At 43.5% G+C, this 16,233-nt stretch overlaps 1 protein-coding gene across 5 annotated transcripts in view; it reads left to right on the top strand.

The window, feature by feature from the left end:
- DBF4 (DBF4-CDC7 kinase regulatory subunit) overlaps nt 1-16,233 on the top strand; it is a 46,045-nt gene that overhangs the window by 20,123 nt on the left and 9,689 nt on the right. For all 5 annotated transcript variants that reach the window (XM_073334070.1, XM_073334071.1, XM_073334069.1 and 2 more), the window contains 3 exons: nt 1,503-1,533; nt 1,811-1,853; nt 12,693-12,824. In XM_073334070.1, coding sequence (XP_073190171.1) covers nt 1,503-1,533; nt 1,811-1,853; nt 12,693-12,824 — 206 coding nt within the window. The remainder of the gene's footprint in view (nt 1-1,502; nt 1,534-1,810; nt 1,854-12,692; nt 12,825-16,233) is intronic.

Raw genomic sequence — 16,233 nt, 5'->3', positions numbered from 1 at the left:
GGAGCCAATAGCAGTAAAGTTTCTGAAAGGGCCATTCCCTCTGCACCAAGCTAGAGTAAACAGGGGGCTGCTTTAACTTACTCTGTTTACTAAGGGCCCCACAAGCCAGACAATTGGGATATTGTCATGCCTTAAGGGTATCCCAACCATAGCCATCTTTTCCCTGCTATGGAGGTGTAAGACACTTTACTTTTATGCCACTGAAGGATCCCAGTTGCACTGGTGTGATCTTTCCGGAGCTAGATAAGCAGTGCAGATCAAAGTGACAACACTACATAGAAACATTTGTTCTACAGAGTGTGACTCTTCCCAGCTTGCACAGAAAAAGTCTCCTGGTTCCCAGTCTTCTCACTGGAGTACAGTGTCTTCAGGCTACTTCAAGTATGGTGTAGAGCCAGCATATAACTTTTGATTGGTCCCCCCAGTTCCTGGTTTATGATCTGCCTAACTCTATTCAGGCTACTGTTGTTTGGCTGGTAGCTTTATCTTTTTAATTAAGGCAGCGAATTTTTATGGGTGCCCAGTCCACCTGATCTGTAGCATGTAAATAGCAGACAATACTGTACATGCTGCCCTGAAATTCAGTACAAATTAACTTTTGGAGCCACTTGGAAGCCTTTGCTGAATCTCATGAGTGTATCAGTTTTCCTTTCCGGGTCTTGTAATGGCCTGATTTCTTTCAGTAATACAAAATGTAGTGCTGAGTCAGTATCTTGCCACATTTCAGGTCGTCTTAAGTAGAGCTACAACTTGAGGAGGTTAAGGAATCTGAGTATTTGGTTTTTAACCAATAAATGTAAGGACTTAATATTTTGAAATTTGAAAATATTTCCTGTAGTACAGCCTTTGTTTGCTAAAATAACATGGAATAACTGTCACTTTTAATCACGTAAATTAGTAACATTTTTATGCAAAGAGCTATAAATGTTATGAAACCAATAAAGTTGCCTCCTACAATTTTTAACAGCATTTATACCTGCTGTTATCTTCATTTATTATAAAACAGTATTGCAAAAATACCATGAATCAGCCAGTTTTTCATGAGTCTTTACCATGATGGTTCTGAGGAAAAAGACTGAAATTTTATTGATTTGTTAAAAAATTACTCTTGAATTGCAGAATTTTGCAAAGCTGCAATATTTCTTTGAGAAATAGACATGACAGATTTTCAGAATATTCATGTGCCTAATTTGCATTTCAGTTAATCATGATTTCATGCAAAGATGCACACACAGTTTTAGAAATCTTTCACTAAATGAAAAGGAGTACTTGTGGCACCTTAGAGACTAACAAATTTATTTGAGCATAAGCTTTCGTGAGCTACAGCTCACTTCATCGGATTCACGAGAGCTTATGCTCAAATAAATTTTAGTCTCTAAGGTGCCACAAGTACTCCTTTTCTTTTTGCGAATACAGACTAACACGGCTGCTACTCTGAAACCTTTCACTAAATGTTGAGGTTAAATATAAACAATATTCAAACATTTTTCCCTTTTAACTAGGGGAAACGATGTGGTGGTCAGAAATCAAAAAGTAAGTATTTTGACACTTGTTGAGGTTTCTATATTGTCTTGTTTTCTGAATGCTGAAAAATACATCTTTTGTCTAAGAGAGCATCCTTGGCATATTCTTAATCTAGTTGGCCTGAGAAAAGTGTACAAAAATACCTCATGGTAATGATAAGTTTATGGGCAGATATTTTTTAAAAATCACCTGGATGTCTGTCTATACATGTAGTTTATTGTTATAATAAACAAAGTTTATTGTTGGGTGGGGGAAAAGATTTTGATTTTTTTTTTCTGTTGAGCAGGTCGACTGAAAAATCCATTTGTGAAAGTGGAAGACAGAAGCTGGTAAGTGCTATTTCTGGATGGGATGGGTTGCTGTTTTACTCTCTAATATGCTCAACAAACTGAATCACTTGAAAACATGTGATAATCTTTCTGGTCAACTGATTGGATTACTGCTCCTTGGACTTGCTGACTTCAGATAAGAGGCTGTGGCGGTATAATCAACCTCCAAGAGAACCCAAAGTCTTTGATTGGAAATGCATGTTTATTCACTGAACTAGTTATAGTGCATCACAGGCTGTATCTACACTACAAAATTTGGTCAACATATGTTACATCATCTTACTTCCACCAACTTTTGTATATCGCTCGGGTGTGCATGCCTGGCTGTTTGTGTCAGCACTGCACACCCTCACCACAAGTGGTTGCATCAGTAGTAAATGTGGTTTACCTGGGGCAAGTTATCCCATTGTCCTGCGCCATCATCCAGCTCAATGCCTTGTGGGACATTTTCACTGTTTTGTTGGATACCAGCAATTTGCCCTGGGATTCATGGGAACTAGGGGTCAGGTTTCCCCAGTGCAACTTTCTCCATCCCCTAATTTTTGCACTGTTTGTTTTTAAAATTCCCAAAATCCTGCTTGTCCTTTTCAATCTCTACCATCTCTCTGTTAGAAGCCTGGACTCTGCACAGCTCAGCACAATTTTAATAACCATTGCTAATTAGAGGATCCACAATTCTTTTGTATTTGTGGAACTTCAATGAATATTACTATAACTGGTGGTATTGTGAGGAAGAGGAAATGTTCAAGGATGATGAATGGGTGATGATGGACACAGAATAAAAATGTCAGGTTGTTTCTGGCATTCATGGAGCAACTCCACCTGGTAGATGGTGCTTCTGGGCCTGAGAAACGAGCACTGAGTGGTGGGATCATATCAAAATGCAGATTTGGGATAATGAACAGTAGCTGCAGAACTTTAGAATTCAGTAGGTTGTGTTCATGGATCTGTGTGCTGAGCTTGCCCCGGCCCTCCAGTGCAGAGACACCAGAATGAGAGCTGTATTGGCAGTGGAAAAGCAAGTGGCAGTTTCACTTTGAAAGTTTGCACCATCAGATTGCGTTGATCAGTGGCGGGTCAGTGCAGAGTTGGTAAATCCAGTGGGGTCCATTGTCATCCAAGAGTGCAAGGCCAATAAGTGTCTCTCACTGCACAGGACTGGGATTCTTGACAATGTGCAGGAAGTAGTAGCTGGATTTGAAGAAATGGAATTTCTGAACTACGGTGCTTCCATAGATGGGGTGCATATCCCTTTTCTGGCACCACCCTACCTTACCAATGAATACATAAACTAAAAGAGGTACTTTTCCATGATTATGCCAGCCTGGTGGAGTAGATTATCTGGAAACCTTCAATGACATCGGTGTGGGCTGGACAGGAAAAGTATATGGCGCGCATATCTTAACACTACAGGACTTTTCTAAAAGCTGCAACCTGACTGGCACATTCCCACTGGTGATATTGAAATGCCAATAGTGATTTTGGGGGACCCAGCCTATCCCTTGCTCCCTGGCTCATGAAGCTGTATGCTGGCCACCTCAAGAGCACTGAAGAAAGTTTCAACCACCGATTCAGCAAGTGCAGGATGACTTTGAATGTGCTTTTGGTAGTTTAAAAGTTTGCTGGCATAGTTTACTGACTTGAATGGATCTCAGTGAGGCAAAGATTTCTGTTGTTGCTGCATGTTGTATATCACATAATATTGGTGAGACGATTGAGAGAGGCAATTGGCTGGTGGGAGTGGGAGTTGGTGAGATGGACCAGCTGGCTGCTGAATTTGAACAGCTAGACGCAAGTGCTGTTAGAAGAGCCATCTGTGGGGCTATGCTGCTGAGGGGAACCTTAAAAGAATATTTTAAGTCAGCCATAATAGTGTTGTGTGATGCTTTTGTGAGCTACTGCACTTAAATATTGGCTGATTATTGGCTCCTGGTAAATAATTTTGTAATATGGCATTTATGCTTGTTGCAAACTAATAGATATATTCTTAAGTTTCAAAAAATTAATTTTATTGCAGGCAAATAAACAGGAAACAAAGTTAAAATGCAAATAAACAAGCATTTTAGCTGCATTGTATCAAGGTGATCATCACCTTTGTGTAGCTTGTCCTCGTCTATCCCTCCACCAAGACAAGTCTATGCCACACCATTCTATTTTATTGCGAGCACGTTCTTCCCATTTCTGGCCAAAGAGTTTTTGTCCAGCGCATTTTCGGTCTGCCTAGCGGTTGCTTGTGGTCTCTTGGGATCCAGTCAGTGATGCGAGCTGTCCACCTATTGTCTTTCCTGCAGACTACATGACCCACCCATCTTCACTTTGCATCATACATTGCCTGCACTACATCAGTCACCTCTGTACGCCTTTCTAATCTCCTCATTCGGTATATGATCACGGAACGATATCTTACACATTCGCCTTTCCATTGCTCTCTGGGTGACAGGGAGCTTTTCTTTCTCCACTTTCGTTGTTGACTTGCTTTTTGGTCCGTATATCATTGCTAGCTGAGCAGTGGAGTTAAACAGTTCTTTGCTTTTCTTCATGGGCAATTCATTGTCCATTAGAGACGTCTTTATTTTGTTGAAACTTGCCCACTGTGCCTTTCGTCTCCTCCTGCATTCCCCTCCCTGTCTCTGCTCATTTGCTGACCCAGGTAAATATTTGTCAACCTCCTAAATTTCTTTCCCATTTACAGTGATGATTTCTTCTGCACAATGCTCATTCCACATTCACTTCGTCTTTGACGTGTTCGCTTTCAATCCAATATCATGCAAAAGTGTTTGCAGTTACTGCAATTTGTTCTCCAGTTCTGCTGTGTCCTTTGCCAGTATTACGCAGTCATCAGCAAAGAGAAGATGTGTTAACTGTTCTCCGTCAATTCTGATTCCTTCTTCCCAGTTCAATTTCTTGAACAGCGACTCCAGTACTGCTGCAAACAGCTTTGGTGAGATTGTGTCGCCTTGTCTGACTCCTCTATGTATGGTAATAATGCAGAGTACATTGAATAATGTTATCTCTGTCAAGCAATTGTGATTAATTTCTTCCAGTAGGTCAATGTACCTCGGATCGATTCCAATTTCATTGAGCTCATTGAGTACAGTGTTAATCTCCACCGAGTTGAATGTTTTTTTTGTAGTCGACAAATAAAGTACACAATGGTACTTTGTATTCCTTGCATTTTTTGATGAGCTGCCAAACTGAGCGGATGTGATCAATTGTCGAATACTCTGAGCAGAAACCAGCTTGTTCTCTGCTTTTGTGCATTTCAAGATCCTTCTTAATCCGATTTGAGTATGACGCGGGTGAAGACTTTATACCAGGGGTGGGCAAACTTTTTGGGCCGAGGGCCACATCTGGGGAGGGGGAAATTGTATGCGGGCTTGGGGTGCGGGAGGAGATGCGGGGTGTGGGAGGGGATGCAGTGTGCAGGAACGGGCTCAGGGCAAGGGATTCGGGCAGAGGAGGGGTGCAGAGTGTATGAGGGGGCTCAGGGCAGGGGGTTAGGGTGCAGGAGGGGGCTCAGGGCAGGGGTGCAGGAGGTGTGCGGACTGTGGGAGGGAGCTTAGGGCAGGGGGTTGGGGTGTGCGGGATGCGGGAGGGAGCTCAGGGCAGGGGGTTGGGGTGTGCGGGGTACAGCAGGGGGCTCAGGGCAGGGAGTTGGGGTGCAGCAGGGGGTTGGGATGCAGGAGGGGTTCGGGCTTCGGCCCGGCACCACTTACCTAAAGCGGCTCCGGGGTGGCAACAGCGCGCACGGGGGCCAGGGCACTGTGGCGCTCCGGGAAGCGGCTGGAACCCCCTCCCTGCGCAGCCCCTGAGTGGGGGGGCACAGGGCTCCGTGTGTTGCCCTTACCACGCCTCCAGGTACCTCCCCCGAAGTTCCCATTGGCCGCGGTTCCCAATGGGAGCTGTGGGGGCCAGTGCCTGGAGGCAAGGGCAACGCACAGAGCCCTCTGGCACCCTCTCCCCCTGGGCCGCAGGAACATGGTGCCGGCCTCTTCCCTGATTGGAGCGGGGCCCATGGCGCCATGCAGGGCAGTCCTGCAGGCTGGATCCGAAGCCCTGAGGGGCCGGATCCGGCCCGCAGGCCGTAGTTTGCCCACCCCTGCTTTATACACTGGTGAGAGGAGTATGATTACATGGTAGTTACTCAGTTCTTCTGGATCGCCTTTCTTCATCAGTAGTATTGTTTTTGATTTCTTCCATGCATCTGGAACATGCTTACTATTGATGTGGATTGCACCAAAGCTTTGAAGAGAGTATCTTCCCCCGCTTTCAGATATTCTGGCCGAATATTGTCCACTCCCGGACTCTTCCCTTTCTTTATGTTACGAACTGCGTGTTCAATTTCTTCCCACCTAGCGTCTGGAACTTCTTCTGTAACCTGCTGCCTTGACGGTGTACGCTGGACGTTGACATGTGAGGAGTAGAGATCATTGTAGAATTTTGTACATATTTCGTTCATCTTGCTCCTTTCCAGTGTCCTTTCACCATTTTCATCTTTCAGCGCTGCCGGAATAATCTGTTTCAGTCTAACATCCCTTTCTACCTTCTTCAGACTCTCGTTCTTTTCGGTTGCCTCTCTCAATTTCTTTTTTCTAAAGTCTTCGTAGTCTTCTTTGATCTTCACACGAATATCTTTGCACAGTGTTCTGTATTCTTCGTCCATTTTTCCTTCTAATGTCATGCATGCCCTCGCCATCAGATTTACAGTTTCCTCACTGGTCCTTTGCTTGCATCCCAGTGTTTTCAATGCCTTTGCCTTCTTAGCTGCTGAGATTATCTGGAAGATAAACTCTTTGTAGTCCTCTTCAGTGTCCTTGTTGACCATATACTCGAGGTCCATTTCACTTACTTCCTGTGCAAATATCTCTTCACTGAAGTGCCATTTTTGCTTCAGTTTCTAGCTTCTCTTGACTCAGTCTTTGTAGGCATTGTCAACGCATAGTTTTGAGCACAACGTATGATGGTCTGAGCCTGTGCAAATGATTCATTCTCCTATTATCACTACTTGTTGAAGATTCTTCTGGTATCCGTCATTACATAATCAATGTGCTTCAGTGTGACTCCATCCGGGCTTTTCCATGTCCACTGCCACACTGTTCTTTTTGAAAAGACACTGTTCTTTTTGAAATATTGTGTTCATTATGTGGAGATGGTTTGCCTCTGCGAATGCAACCAGACATGCTCCGTGATAATTTCTTACATCTTTACCAAATTTTTCCACATACTTTTCTTTCTCACTCTCCTTTCCACCTACTATTGCCCTGAAGTCCCCTTTGATAATTGTGTAGGTGGATCTTTTCTGCATTGCTCCCTCCAGCCCTTTGTAGAAATGTTCAATTTCTTCGTCTTCCAATTGCTGCGTTGGAACATACACCTGAATAATTTTAATCGTTCTCCTTCGTTTTATCTGAAGCGTGAGAACTGCTATCCGGGGTGATATGATGTCACAGTTGACCATCCTTGGAACTGTTTCTTTCCTGACAATGAATCCAATGCCTCCAGTCTTTGCTCTATTGTCTAATGATCTTCCTAGGAATACTTGCTCTCTGCTTTTCCATTGTGCAATGACTTCTTTGGTTCTTCTGGTTTTGCATATCCCGATGTCCGCTTTTATTGATTTTGTGACTTCGGTGTAAGTATTGATGTACAGATCAGATGATAGTATTCTCGTGTTGTGACTTGTAACAAATAGTTGGACTATTCCTTTAGCTATTTTCCATTTTCTATCCTGTGCTACCCTGGGTTGTGAGCATTGGTCAGGCTGACAAATGAGTCTGTGCTCAGTTTCTTGGTTTATTCTGCTTTGTGTGGCTTGTTTGGGAGGAAAATTTTGAAGCAGTGCATTCGGGGTGCCAGCCCTTGTGTCCTGTAGCTGCGGTACCCCCTCAACTTTGGCCAGGTTTCCCTAGAGTAATAGAGGTACAGTTGGACTCCCTACTACCCTGGATGCTCGCTTGACATCATCTTGGCTTGGTAAAACATACACTCTGCCATACTTCGCTGTCGAATCCCCTTCACCCCCATACCAACACTGAAGTATGGAGGTAGGATTTTGTGGATTCCAACAGGATGGTCATATTTAATAAAAACCAAGAAAATAATTAGCATACATGTTTACATATTAAAGACTTATTACAATGTTTCATTTGTGTTAAAAACATGTAGTGCATTATGATTGGTGGCTGATCCTGTAGTTATCAGATTAGTGTAGGTGCAGTCATAATTCTCCTTGTTTTCCCTGGCATGGAGTGGTAGTAAGGGTTTGTGCCGTGCTGCCACCTGTTATGCTGGGAGGCATAGGGAGCAGTGACCATGGAGTTTTCCAGTGATTGGAATGGATGTTGTGTCCAGGTCTTCAGGCATTTAGTTCTGTAATGTTCTGGATCTGCAACAACTGTGTTTGTTGCCTGAGCAAAACCATAATATCCCGGTGCACTTCTTGCTGCAACTTTCAATCTCTTTGCCTCTCATGCAGTAGCCACACTCTCCATTCTTGGTTCTTCACACTACTCTTGGTCATTTGGTCCTTCCAGTCATTGTGCTCACAGTCAGTAGCTGTAGAGAATTGGAGGATCTTGCAGAACATATTCTGCCTTGTTTGCCTGATCCAGGTCAGATATTCAGCTGGCATGGAGGGACCACCTCTCAAGCACACCACGCCGGAGGTTGCTGATTAAAACAGATAGATACATAATTCTCTTTCCCTTTGTTATGTCTGTAAAGCTAAGTCTCAAAACTCCCTTATATTATTTCCATAAATGCCTTTTAAATAAGAAATAATAATAATAATTCTTTAATAAAAAATGTTAGCTTTGGAGCACCTCATTACAGCACTGCTTTGCAGCTCAAGACAAGGTGAGTATGGACTAGTGGGAGGAGGAAACTGTTGCATGGAAGATTTAGACCAAGGTGGGGAATCTTTTTTTTCCTATCAGGGGCCATTGACTCACAGGAAAAATCAGTCGGGGGTAACACAAAGCCCCGTGCGGGGTGGCGTGCGTGTGAAGGCTCAGGGCTTTCCCCCGCAGCGGGGCAAGCTGGCGCTTGTGCCTGCAGCCCCATGGGGAAGGGGGGCAGAGGTTTAGGGCTTCCCCAGGCTCTGGGGTGGGGCCAGAAATGAGGGGTTCAGGGTATGGGAGGGGGGTTGGGGTAGGGGATGGGCTCTGGAATGGGGCTGTGGATGAGTGTTTCGGGTGAAAGAGGAGGCTCTGTGCAGGAGATGAGGTGCGGACTCCAGCTGGGGGTGTGGGCTCTGGAGTGGGGCTGAGGCAGGGGGTTGGGGTGCAGGAGACGTTCAGGGTGCAGACTCCGGCCTTGTAGCGCTTACCTCACTGTTCCCGGAAGCAGCCGGCATGTCCAGCGATCAGCCCCTAGGCAGAGGGGCCAGGCGGCTCTGCACTGTGTGCACCGCCCACCCCCGCAGGCACCACTCCTGCAGCTCTCATTGGCCAGTGGGAGCTATGGAGCTGGCGGCGGGAGCAGCACGTGGAGCTTCCCTGATCATCTCTCCACCTAGAGGCGCAGGGACATGCTGCTGGCAAGCCGGTGCTCACAGCTCCAGCCCCGGAGGTGGGCGCCAAGGCTCGGGGCTTCCAGCCCTCGGCGCGGAGACTTGCCACAGGCCAAATGAATTGAAGCAGTGGGCCAGATCTGGCCTGCGGGCCATAGGTTCCCGATCCCTGGTTTAGACGCTCGGCAGTCTTGGGCCTGAGTATAGGGAAAGTGAATCTTGCCAATATTTTCACAGGCAGTGGTGATTTTGACTGATATCTCATGCTCTAGGGTGACAAAGGCACAGAGAACCCAGCTGCTGCTGGTGCCTGAGGCCACCTGGGTCTATAGGCTGGTAGCCTGTTTGCTGCAATGGTGCCAGCAGAACTCATCACAGAGTGGATTGGGAATGTTTCCTATTGCAGTAGAAGAAACAAGGCCACCAGCCCTATAAATGTTTCAGAGAGGATTGCAGAGTATCTCCATGAAAGTTTCATCAAGCTTATTCAAGAGGATAAAATGGATGTTCCTGTTCAGATAAACAAAGTACTCCGCATGGGGAGAATTTTGGACCCCTTGCCTAGCCTAACAAGCCACCTTTACCTCCTTTCTTCTAACTCTATCTGAGCACAGGACAGTGATGTGGATTGTGTAATTTAGACTGCCATATTTTTCTGAGTTTATTTTCTAACATTTTACAAGTAAAGTGAATAATGAAAAGTCGGTGCTTTTTTCTCTAAACACGTGAATCTCTTGGGCACCATTTTCAAATAGGGAGAAAGGGGAGGTTGTTGTTGCCCTCCATCGCCTTCTGATATGTCTGCCAGAGTTCCTTGGCTTTCACCCAGCATTGCTGCTCATCCCTGTCCTGCCCTAGGTTTAGCATCGCCTGCACTCCATTGACAGAAGTAGGTTGATTGTGGCTATGCATTGTTTCGGGAGGTGGTGTTATTGCGTCAATGGAACGGGGTGTTTACATTGGTGAGAGACAAATTAAGGTGTGTATGCATGTAAAACTATGCTGAAACAAGTCAACTTAGGTCGACCTAACTTTGTAGCGTACCAGACCACAGAGTAGGGATGGCAGCAGAACAGGGAGAAATTAGGTGACTCCAAATATGTGGAGGCCAGCGGGACGTGGTATGAGACCCCTTAGATGACAGCACGTAATAACTAGCTCAATGGCCTGAGCATGTCAGCGTTTTTTCTGGTTGTTTCAGTAACTAAAAAGGACTCTTGGAAAATCTGTCTTGTTTTTCTTAAACAACTGAAAGCCTGACACTGATGCTTTTTCTACCATAACTATTCTAAATAACAGTTGAAATTGTCAAGAGGAGATAAGTTCCTTGGGATAGTTCCTGAGTTCTGGCTTTGCACTGCCTCAGGAGCCAGATGTAGCCAGAAAGTGATCTTAAAGAGGCAGTGTAGGATTTTCTCTCCATCAACATAGGGGTAGTGCCAGAGCACGTGGCATGCTGCCTGGTCCTTGGCTGGCACAGAAATCTTATAGGGACTGCTGCAGCAGGTATAACTTTAAAGAAGTCATTACATTGCTCTAAGTTATGCTGGTAGCTGTTATGACCCCTAGCCAGCTCTGCACCAGGAAAATGGAAAGGTGACTTGGAACCAACTTTCCTTCCTTTCCTCAGCTATGGCAAATATAAGCTTGGCACATCGGAGGATTTGGCCCCCATCCTTCATGCAGCTGAAATATTAAAATGTACCAAACTCCAATTTTAACAGAAAAGCTATATATTTTTCGAAATGTGAATATTGTGGACCAGATTGTCTCCGAGAGCTGATTTAGGTTCAAATCCTGCAGCTGCAGCGCATGTGGTGAAGACACTCTATGTTGACAGGAGAGAGCTCTCCTGTCAGCATAAAAATATCACCTCTGTGAGTGGCATAAGCTATGTCAGCTGGAGAAACTCTCCTGCTCTCAGAGCACTGTGCATACGAACGCTTATGTTGGTGTGACTTATGTCGTTCAGGGGGGAGGAATATTCACACCGCTGAGCGACATAAGTTTTGCCAACATAGGCTGCAGTGTAGACATAGTCTTAGTCTCAGTCATAAATGTGAGAGATGTCAAGAAACAAGAAAGCTCAACAAGAAAATGTGAGCTTAGTCAAGCCTGAAAACATAAATGCAGTTGTGCTATAATTTATTTCCCATCTCAATTTGTAATTAGCTTCCATTTTATGCTGGTCCTTGCCTACTCCAGGCTCACTGGCCAGTCACACATCTGAAGACTTTTTCTGAGCCCTCATAATCTTATAGTGTGCATCAGAAGGCTCCATAGTTGTGGTAGGGTTTTAGCACTAGTGAAAGGGGGCAGGAGGTTGACATGAATTAGGCAAATAAACATGGCAGGGATTGGCAACTAGACAAGGTTGCAGCATAAGAACCTGAATAGAAGAGGAAAGGAAAAGCACAAATAAGCACGGATTTGCCCTTTAGACTGCTATTTTTGAGGCATTGACCTCACAATGTATGTAAAGCACCTAAACACGCTTCTGGCTGTTTACGTAATTTACAAATATCTGTTCATAAAGAGAAAGGGAGACCAAGCAGCTGAGCTGGGCATGCTGCAGGTAGCTGGGTGGGGGCAACAGGTTTCTTCAGACCATTTGGCTTTTATTTGAGATTTGAAAAATTTGAGCTAAAGCCTAATACCAGAATTCCTATTTAATGAAGAACTTCACTACTCACATATTTTCAGTAAAATTGAATGTACTTTCAGATTAGGCAACCTTTCTAGATCCAGTAGCTTCAGGCACAGTTCTGTGCAGCAATAATTCCCTTAAATTGTTTATAAAAGTATTTTGCATACGTACACGTTCACTGATCTTTCTCCCTCCTTGGAGTTGATTTTTTTTTAAATTAATAAACTGTAAAATGTGCAAAAGATATAAGATTGATAGGTTTATGTTCGGAAGTGCTATCTGTATTCCTCAAGGACATGAATACACTATTTACCTGAGCAGTTCTTAACTTTGCAATCTACTCTAGCCAGCTCCCAGATTGCATGCAGACAAAAGCCATCAATGTGATGTTATGCATAATGCAGCTATAGCCACCAGAGGCAAATCTTACAATTTGAAAAAAGCAGCAAGTTGAGGGAAGGAAGAAAAAAAATATTTCATAATCTTGTCTGATAGCTAACTGCTTGATATTCATAGGAGGCAATAATAAATTACATGTATATAAGCTACCAGAAAGAAAAAAATTATTAGTATTTTTTGGTTCTGAATACAAGGGTGTATTTAATTTGCTCTAAATAGATGTTTTATTGTCTGTACATCAGGTTTGATTATCCTAATAAAACTATTTTCTTGTCTATTACAGCCGTTACAGACCATTTTATCTACAATTATCCAGTTTTCCTGTTCTCAACTATTCTGCTCCAAAACCTTATAGTCCATTTGATATAGATAAGAAGAATGCTAGTGGCCAAAAGCAAACTCAGTCTAAACAAAGGTTTGTTGAGAAAAAATATGGAAATTCCTTCTTCAGTCTCTAAGAAATTGATCCTTTTATTATTAGTTTACATGGGGCTCTATACCAATACCAGTGTCTCATTTGTTGAATCTACTGGTAATTTTGTCAGTTTTTCTCTCTCCCTCCTTTGTCCTTTTTTGGACGTACAGATGCAGGCATCATAAACATATTGCTGTGGGTCAGTGCAGGCTATGACACTTCTTCTTTCCTTCTTTCCACTGCTGATACCTTGCCTCTAAGTACAGCAAGAAATGAATTATCTTGGCTCCAGAGCTGGTCATTTTAACTTGTCACTTGCCAATAAAGAGCTAAAGGTTAACTAAATTTGTTTAAAACTATCATCCTAAGTCATAACGCCCAATCTATGTGATTTTGAAGAATGTACTTAATTTACATGTAGACTTAATTTTCTCTAAATAAAACAAAATGTTCCATACCCTAATATTGCTTATACTTGTATCTTCCTTGAGAGGTGAACAGTGAATACTTCCTGTATGAGTATACAGGCAATAAGAATATGCAGTTGATCAGCTTTGTTCTTACCCTGCACTTAAATGGTCACATGCTGTATTTGGCACTCAGGCTGCATGTTGAGTGCTGCAGTTCAAAGTTATGCTTTTTGGCAAATTACATAGGTGATTTTTATCTAATTAAGTGTCTAATGGGGTGCTTTCTGAAGTATCAGGCTCTGATTCTGACCCTGAACTCCTTCCAACCAGTCATTTACTCCGCTGGAACTACTTTATGGCATTAACTTCTAAAATTGATGTTATAGCATTCACTGTAGTGAATTCTAGAGATAGTGGGTTGAGATGATAACTTCATTCTAAAATTCTCTTTTCTGTTTCTCATAACTTTCTCACTTTGTCCTTTTGGGTTGAAATTTAAATAGTGCACGTATCACTACGTGCTCTAAAATTAAGAGCACAGTCAAAAATCATCTAAATTGACAGTTATATTTATTATCTTAATACAAAATAGCTTCTGCATTGCCCCAGTCCTTTTTCACAACTCTTGATTGTACACTGCTAGTGGTTCTCTCTGTTGATGCTGCCATGGTCAATCTCCTGGTTCCCATCCGCTTTGATTGCAGTGCATATGGCTTTGTGAAAAGTGAGGCAAATGCAACACAGTAGAAACATTAGGAGCACTACCAGTAATCCCTACAATGCCCTGATCACCAAAGTTAGCACTAAGAATATAGAGGTGAAATGGTTGGAAGGCACCCTCCTGGACTTTAATACAGGGGTAGGCAACCTATGGCACGTGCGCCAAAGGCGGCATGTGAGCTGATTTTCAGTGTCACTCTCACTGCCTGGGTCCTGGCCATCAGTCCGGGGGGCTCTGCATTTTAATTTAATTTTAAGTGAAGCTTCTTAAACATTTTAAAAACCTTATTTACTTTACATACAACAATAGTTTAGTTATATACTATAGACTTATAGAAAGAGACCTTCTAAAAACGTTAAAATGTATTACTGGCATGCAAAACCTTAAATTAGAGCAAATAAATGAAGACTCAACACACCACTTCTGAAAGGTTGCCGACCCCTAACTTAATATTTCTCCTTTTAAAAAAAAAAGGGAGAGAGAGTAGTATGCTTTTGGGGGGGGGGGTGTCAGGAATTAGGGTGGGCAAGGAAGGTATCCTCTGATAGTTATAAACCTCTGGAATTATGCTCTTCTGCTTAATTATGACTTAGTCTACACTAGCAACTTATGTCCATATAACTACGTTGCTCAGAGGTGTGGAAAATCCACACCCCTGAGCAGTGTAGTTATACCAACCTAACCCCTGGTGTAGACAGCGCTATGTCGACGTAGCTACTGCCTGCTGGGGAGGTGGAGTACCTATGCCAATGGGAGAAGCTCTCCCCGGATGTAAGTAATGTCTTCACTAAGTGCTACAGCGACACAGCTGTAGCACTATAAGTGTAGATAAGCCCTTAATCTATCTATTTGGTCCTTGTCCCATCTGAGTTCCTAACTTATAATTAGAAATAATGATCTCTCTCCCTTCCCAGCCTGAAGGAGAAATAGTTTGATGGGTTGGGTGTTTGTTATTAAATCTGAAAGAGAAGAATTTGTTGCAGGAAAGTTGTCAGAAACACTTAGTTCTGAATGCAGTAAGGCCTGTGGTCATTCTTCTTTTTTCAAATATTGAGTTCCACAGTCTTGTTCCTGGTCATATGAAAGTTCTGTTTACCATGCTCACAAACTTTTTCCCCAGTTGTTCAACAATTCCATGCTTCCAGTGGAACAGATATATGGTAAAAAAAAAATGATTTTAGAGAAAATACCTCGAGTAGCTAGATCCAGTCCTGTGGAATTTGAACATCGGGAAGACACATTGAATTACACTTTGTATTCAGTGGAGAACCAATGCAGAAAGTAGAGTTCTGAGGTTATATACTCAAGGCAACCTGTTGTGCTAAGCAGACGTATTGCTACGTTTTGTACCAGTAGAAGCTTTTTCAGGGCATGTGGCTTTATTCTTTCATATAATGAATTTCAGTAATCAAGCCTAGAGGTCACATGTGTGGATTACTGTGGCCAAGTCTGAGTCAATAGGAAGATGCTGATTTTGGCTAGATGGGGAGATGGTACTGCTCATTTGATAAAAAGAAGACAGGACTGGTCTTACCATGAGGCGAACTGAGGTGGCTGCCTCAGGTGCCAGGCTGGGGGGAGGTGCCACTAGGATCCAGAATGTAGAAAATTGTGTCTGCTGCTGGTGCATATGTATTCTCTCTGCTCTAGATGCACAGAGATGGTGGAGTGCTGTGCTGGAGAAAGGAGGGCACAAGAGACATAACATAAGGGAGGCAGGAGAAAAGGTGAGAGGGAATAACAGAAAGTAGAAAGAGCTGCAGGGAGGGAGAGGAAGAGGTACTCTTATGAACCTCTCTAGCACCCCCATGAGCCTGGATTGATTTAACACCGGCTTCTCAGGAAGCTTCCTGTTTCCTGCTGCTTCCCTGAACCCACTTGAGGAGAACAGGCAGTCAACTGAAGTAGTAGGAGCCAGTTAGGCCCTCAAGATGCTGATATCTTCCCTCACTCAGGACCTGCTATCAGCCTGCTTATTTGTCCTCTTCAATTGAGTGTTGAGAGCCACTATAGCTGGCACAGAACAGCAATCATGAGTGAAAGAAGAAAACGCCCCTCTGGGGCAGCATGCAGAAAAAGAAAAGGAAGCTTTTCTATCTAAGCAGGAAGGAGCTCTCCTGAGATACATAGACACAAATGTTCATAGTGAGCCTTCCAGCCTCAGTGAGGATGTGAGTGGTGAGGAGATGCTTGATCTTCCAGTTAGTCAGAGTGCAGGTGACTTGGCAGCTACTGCAGCATCCATATCTCCATCTCAAATGGATGTAACCATGCACAT

The sequence above is a fragment of the Lepidochelys kempii genome, chromosome 2 (genome assembly GCF_965140265.1).
Source record: "Lepidochelys kempii isolate rLepKem1 chromosome 2, rLepKem1.hap2, whole genome shotgun sequence".
Classification (NCBI taxonomy): Eukaryota; Metazoa; Chordata; order Testudines; family Cheloniidae; genus Lepidochelys; species Lepidochelys kempii.
Note: the sequence above shows the minus strand (reverse complement) of the source record. Positions and strands in the feature narration are given on the sequence as shown.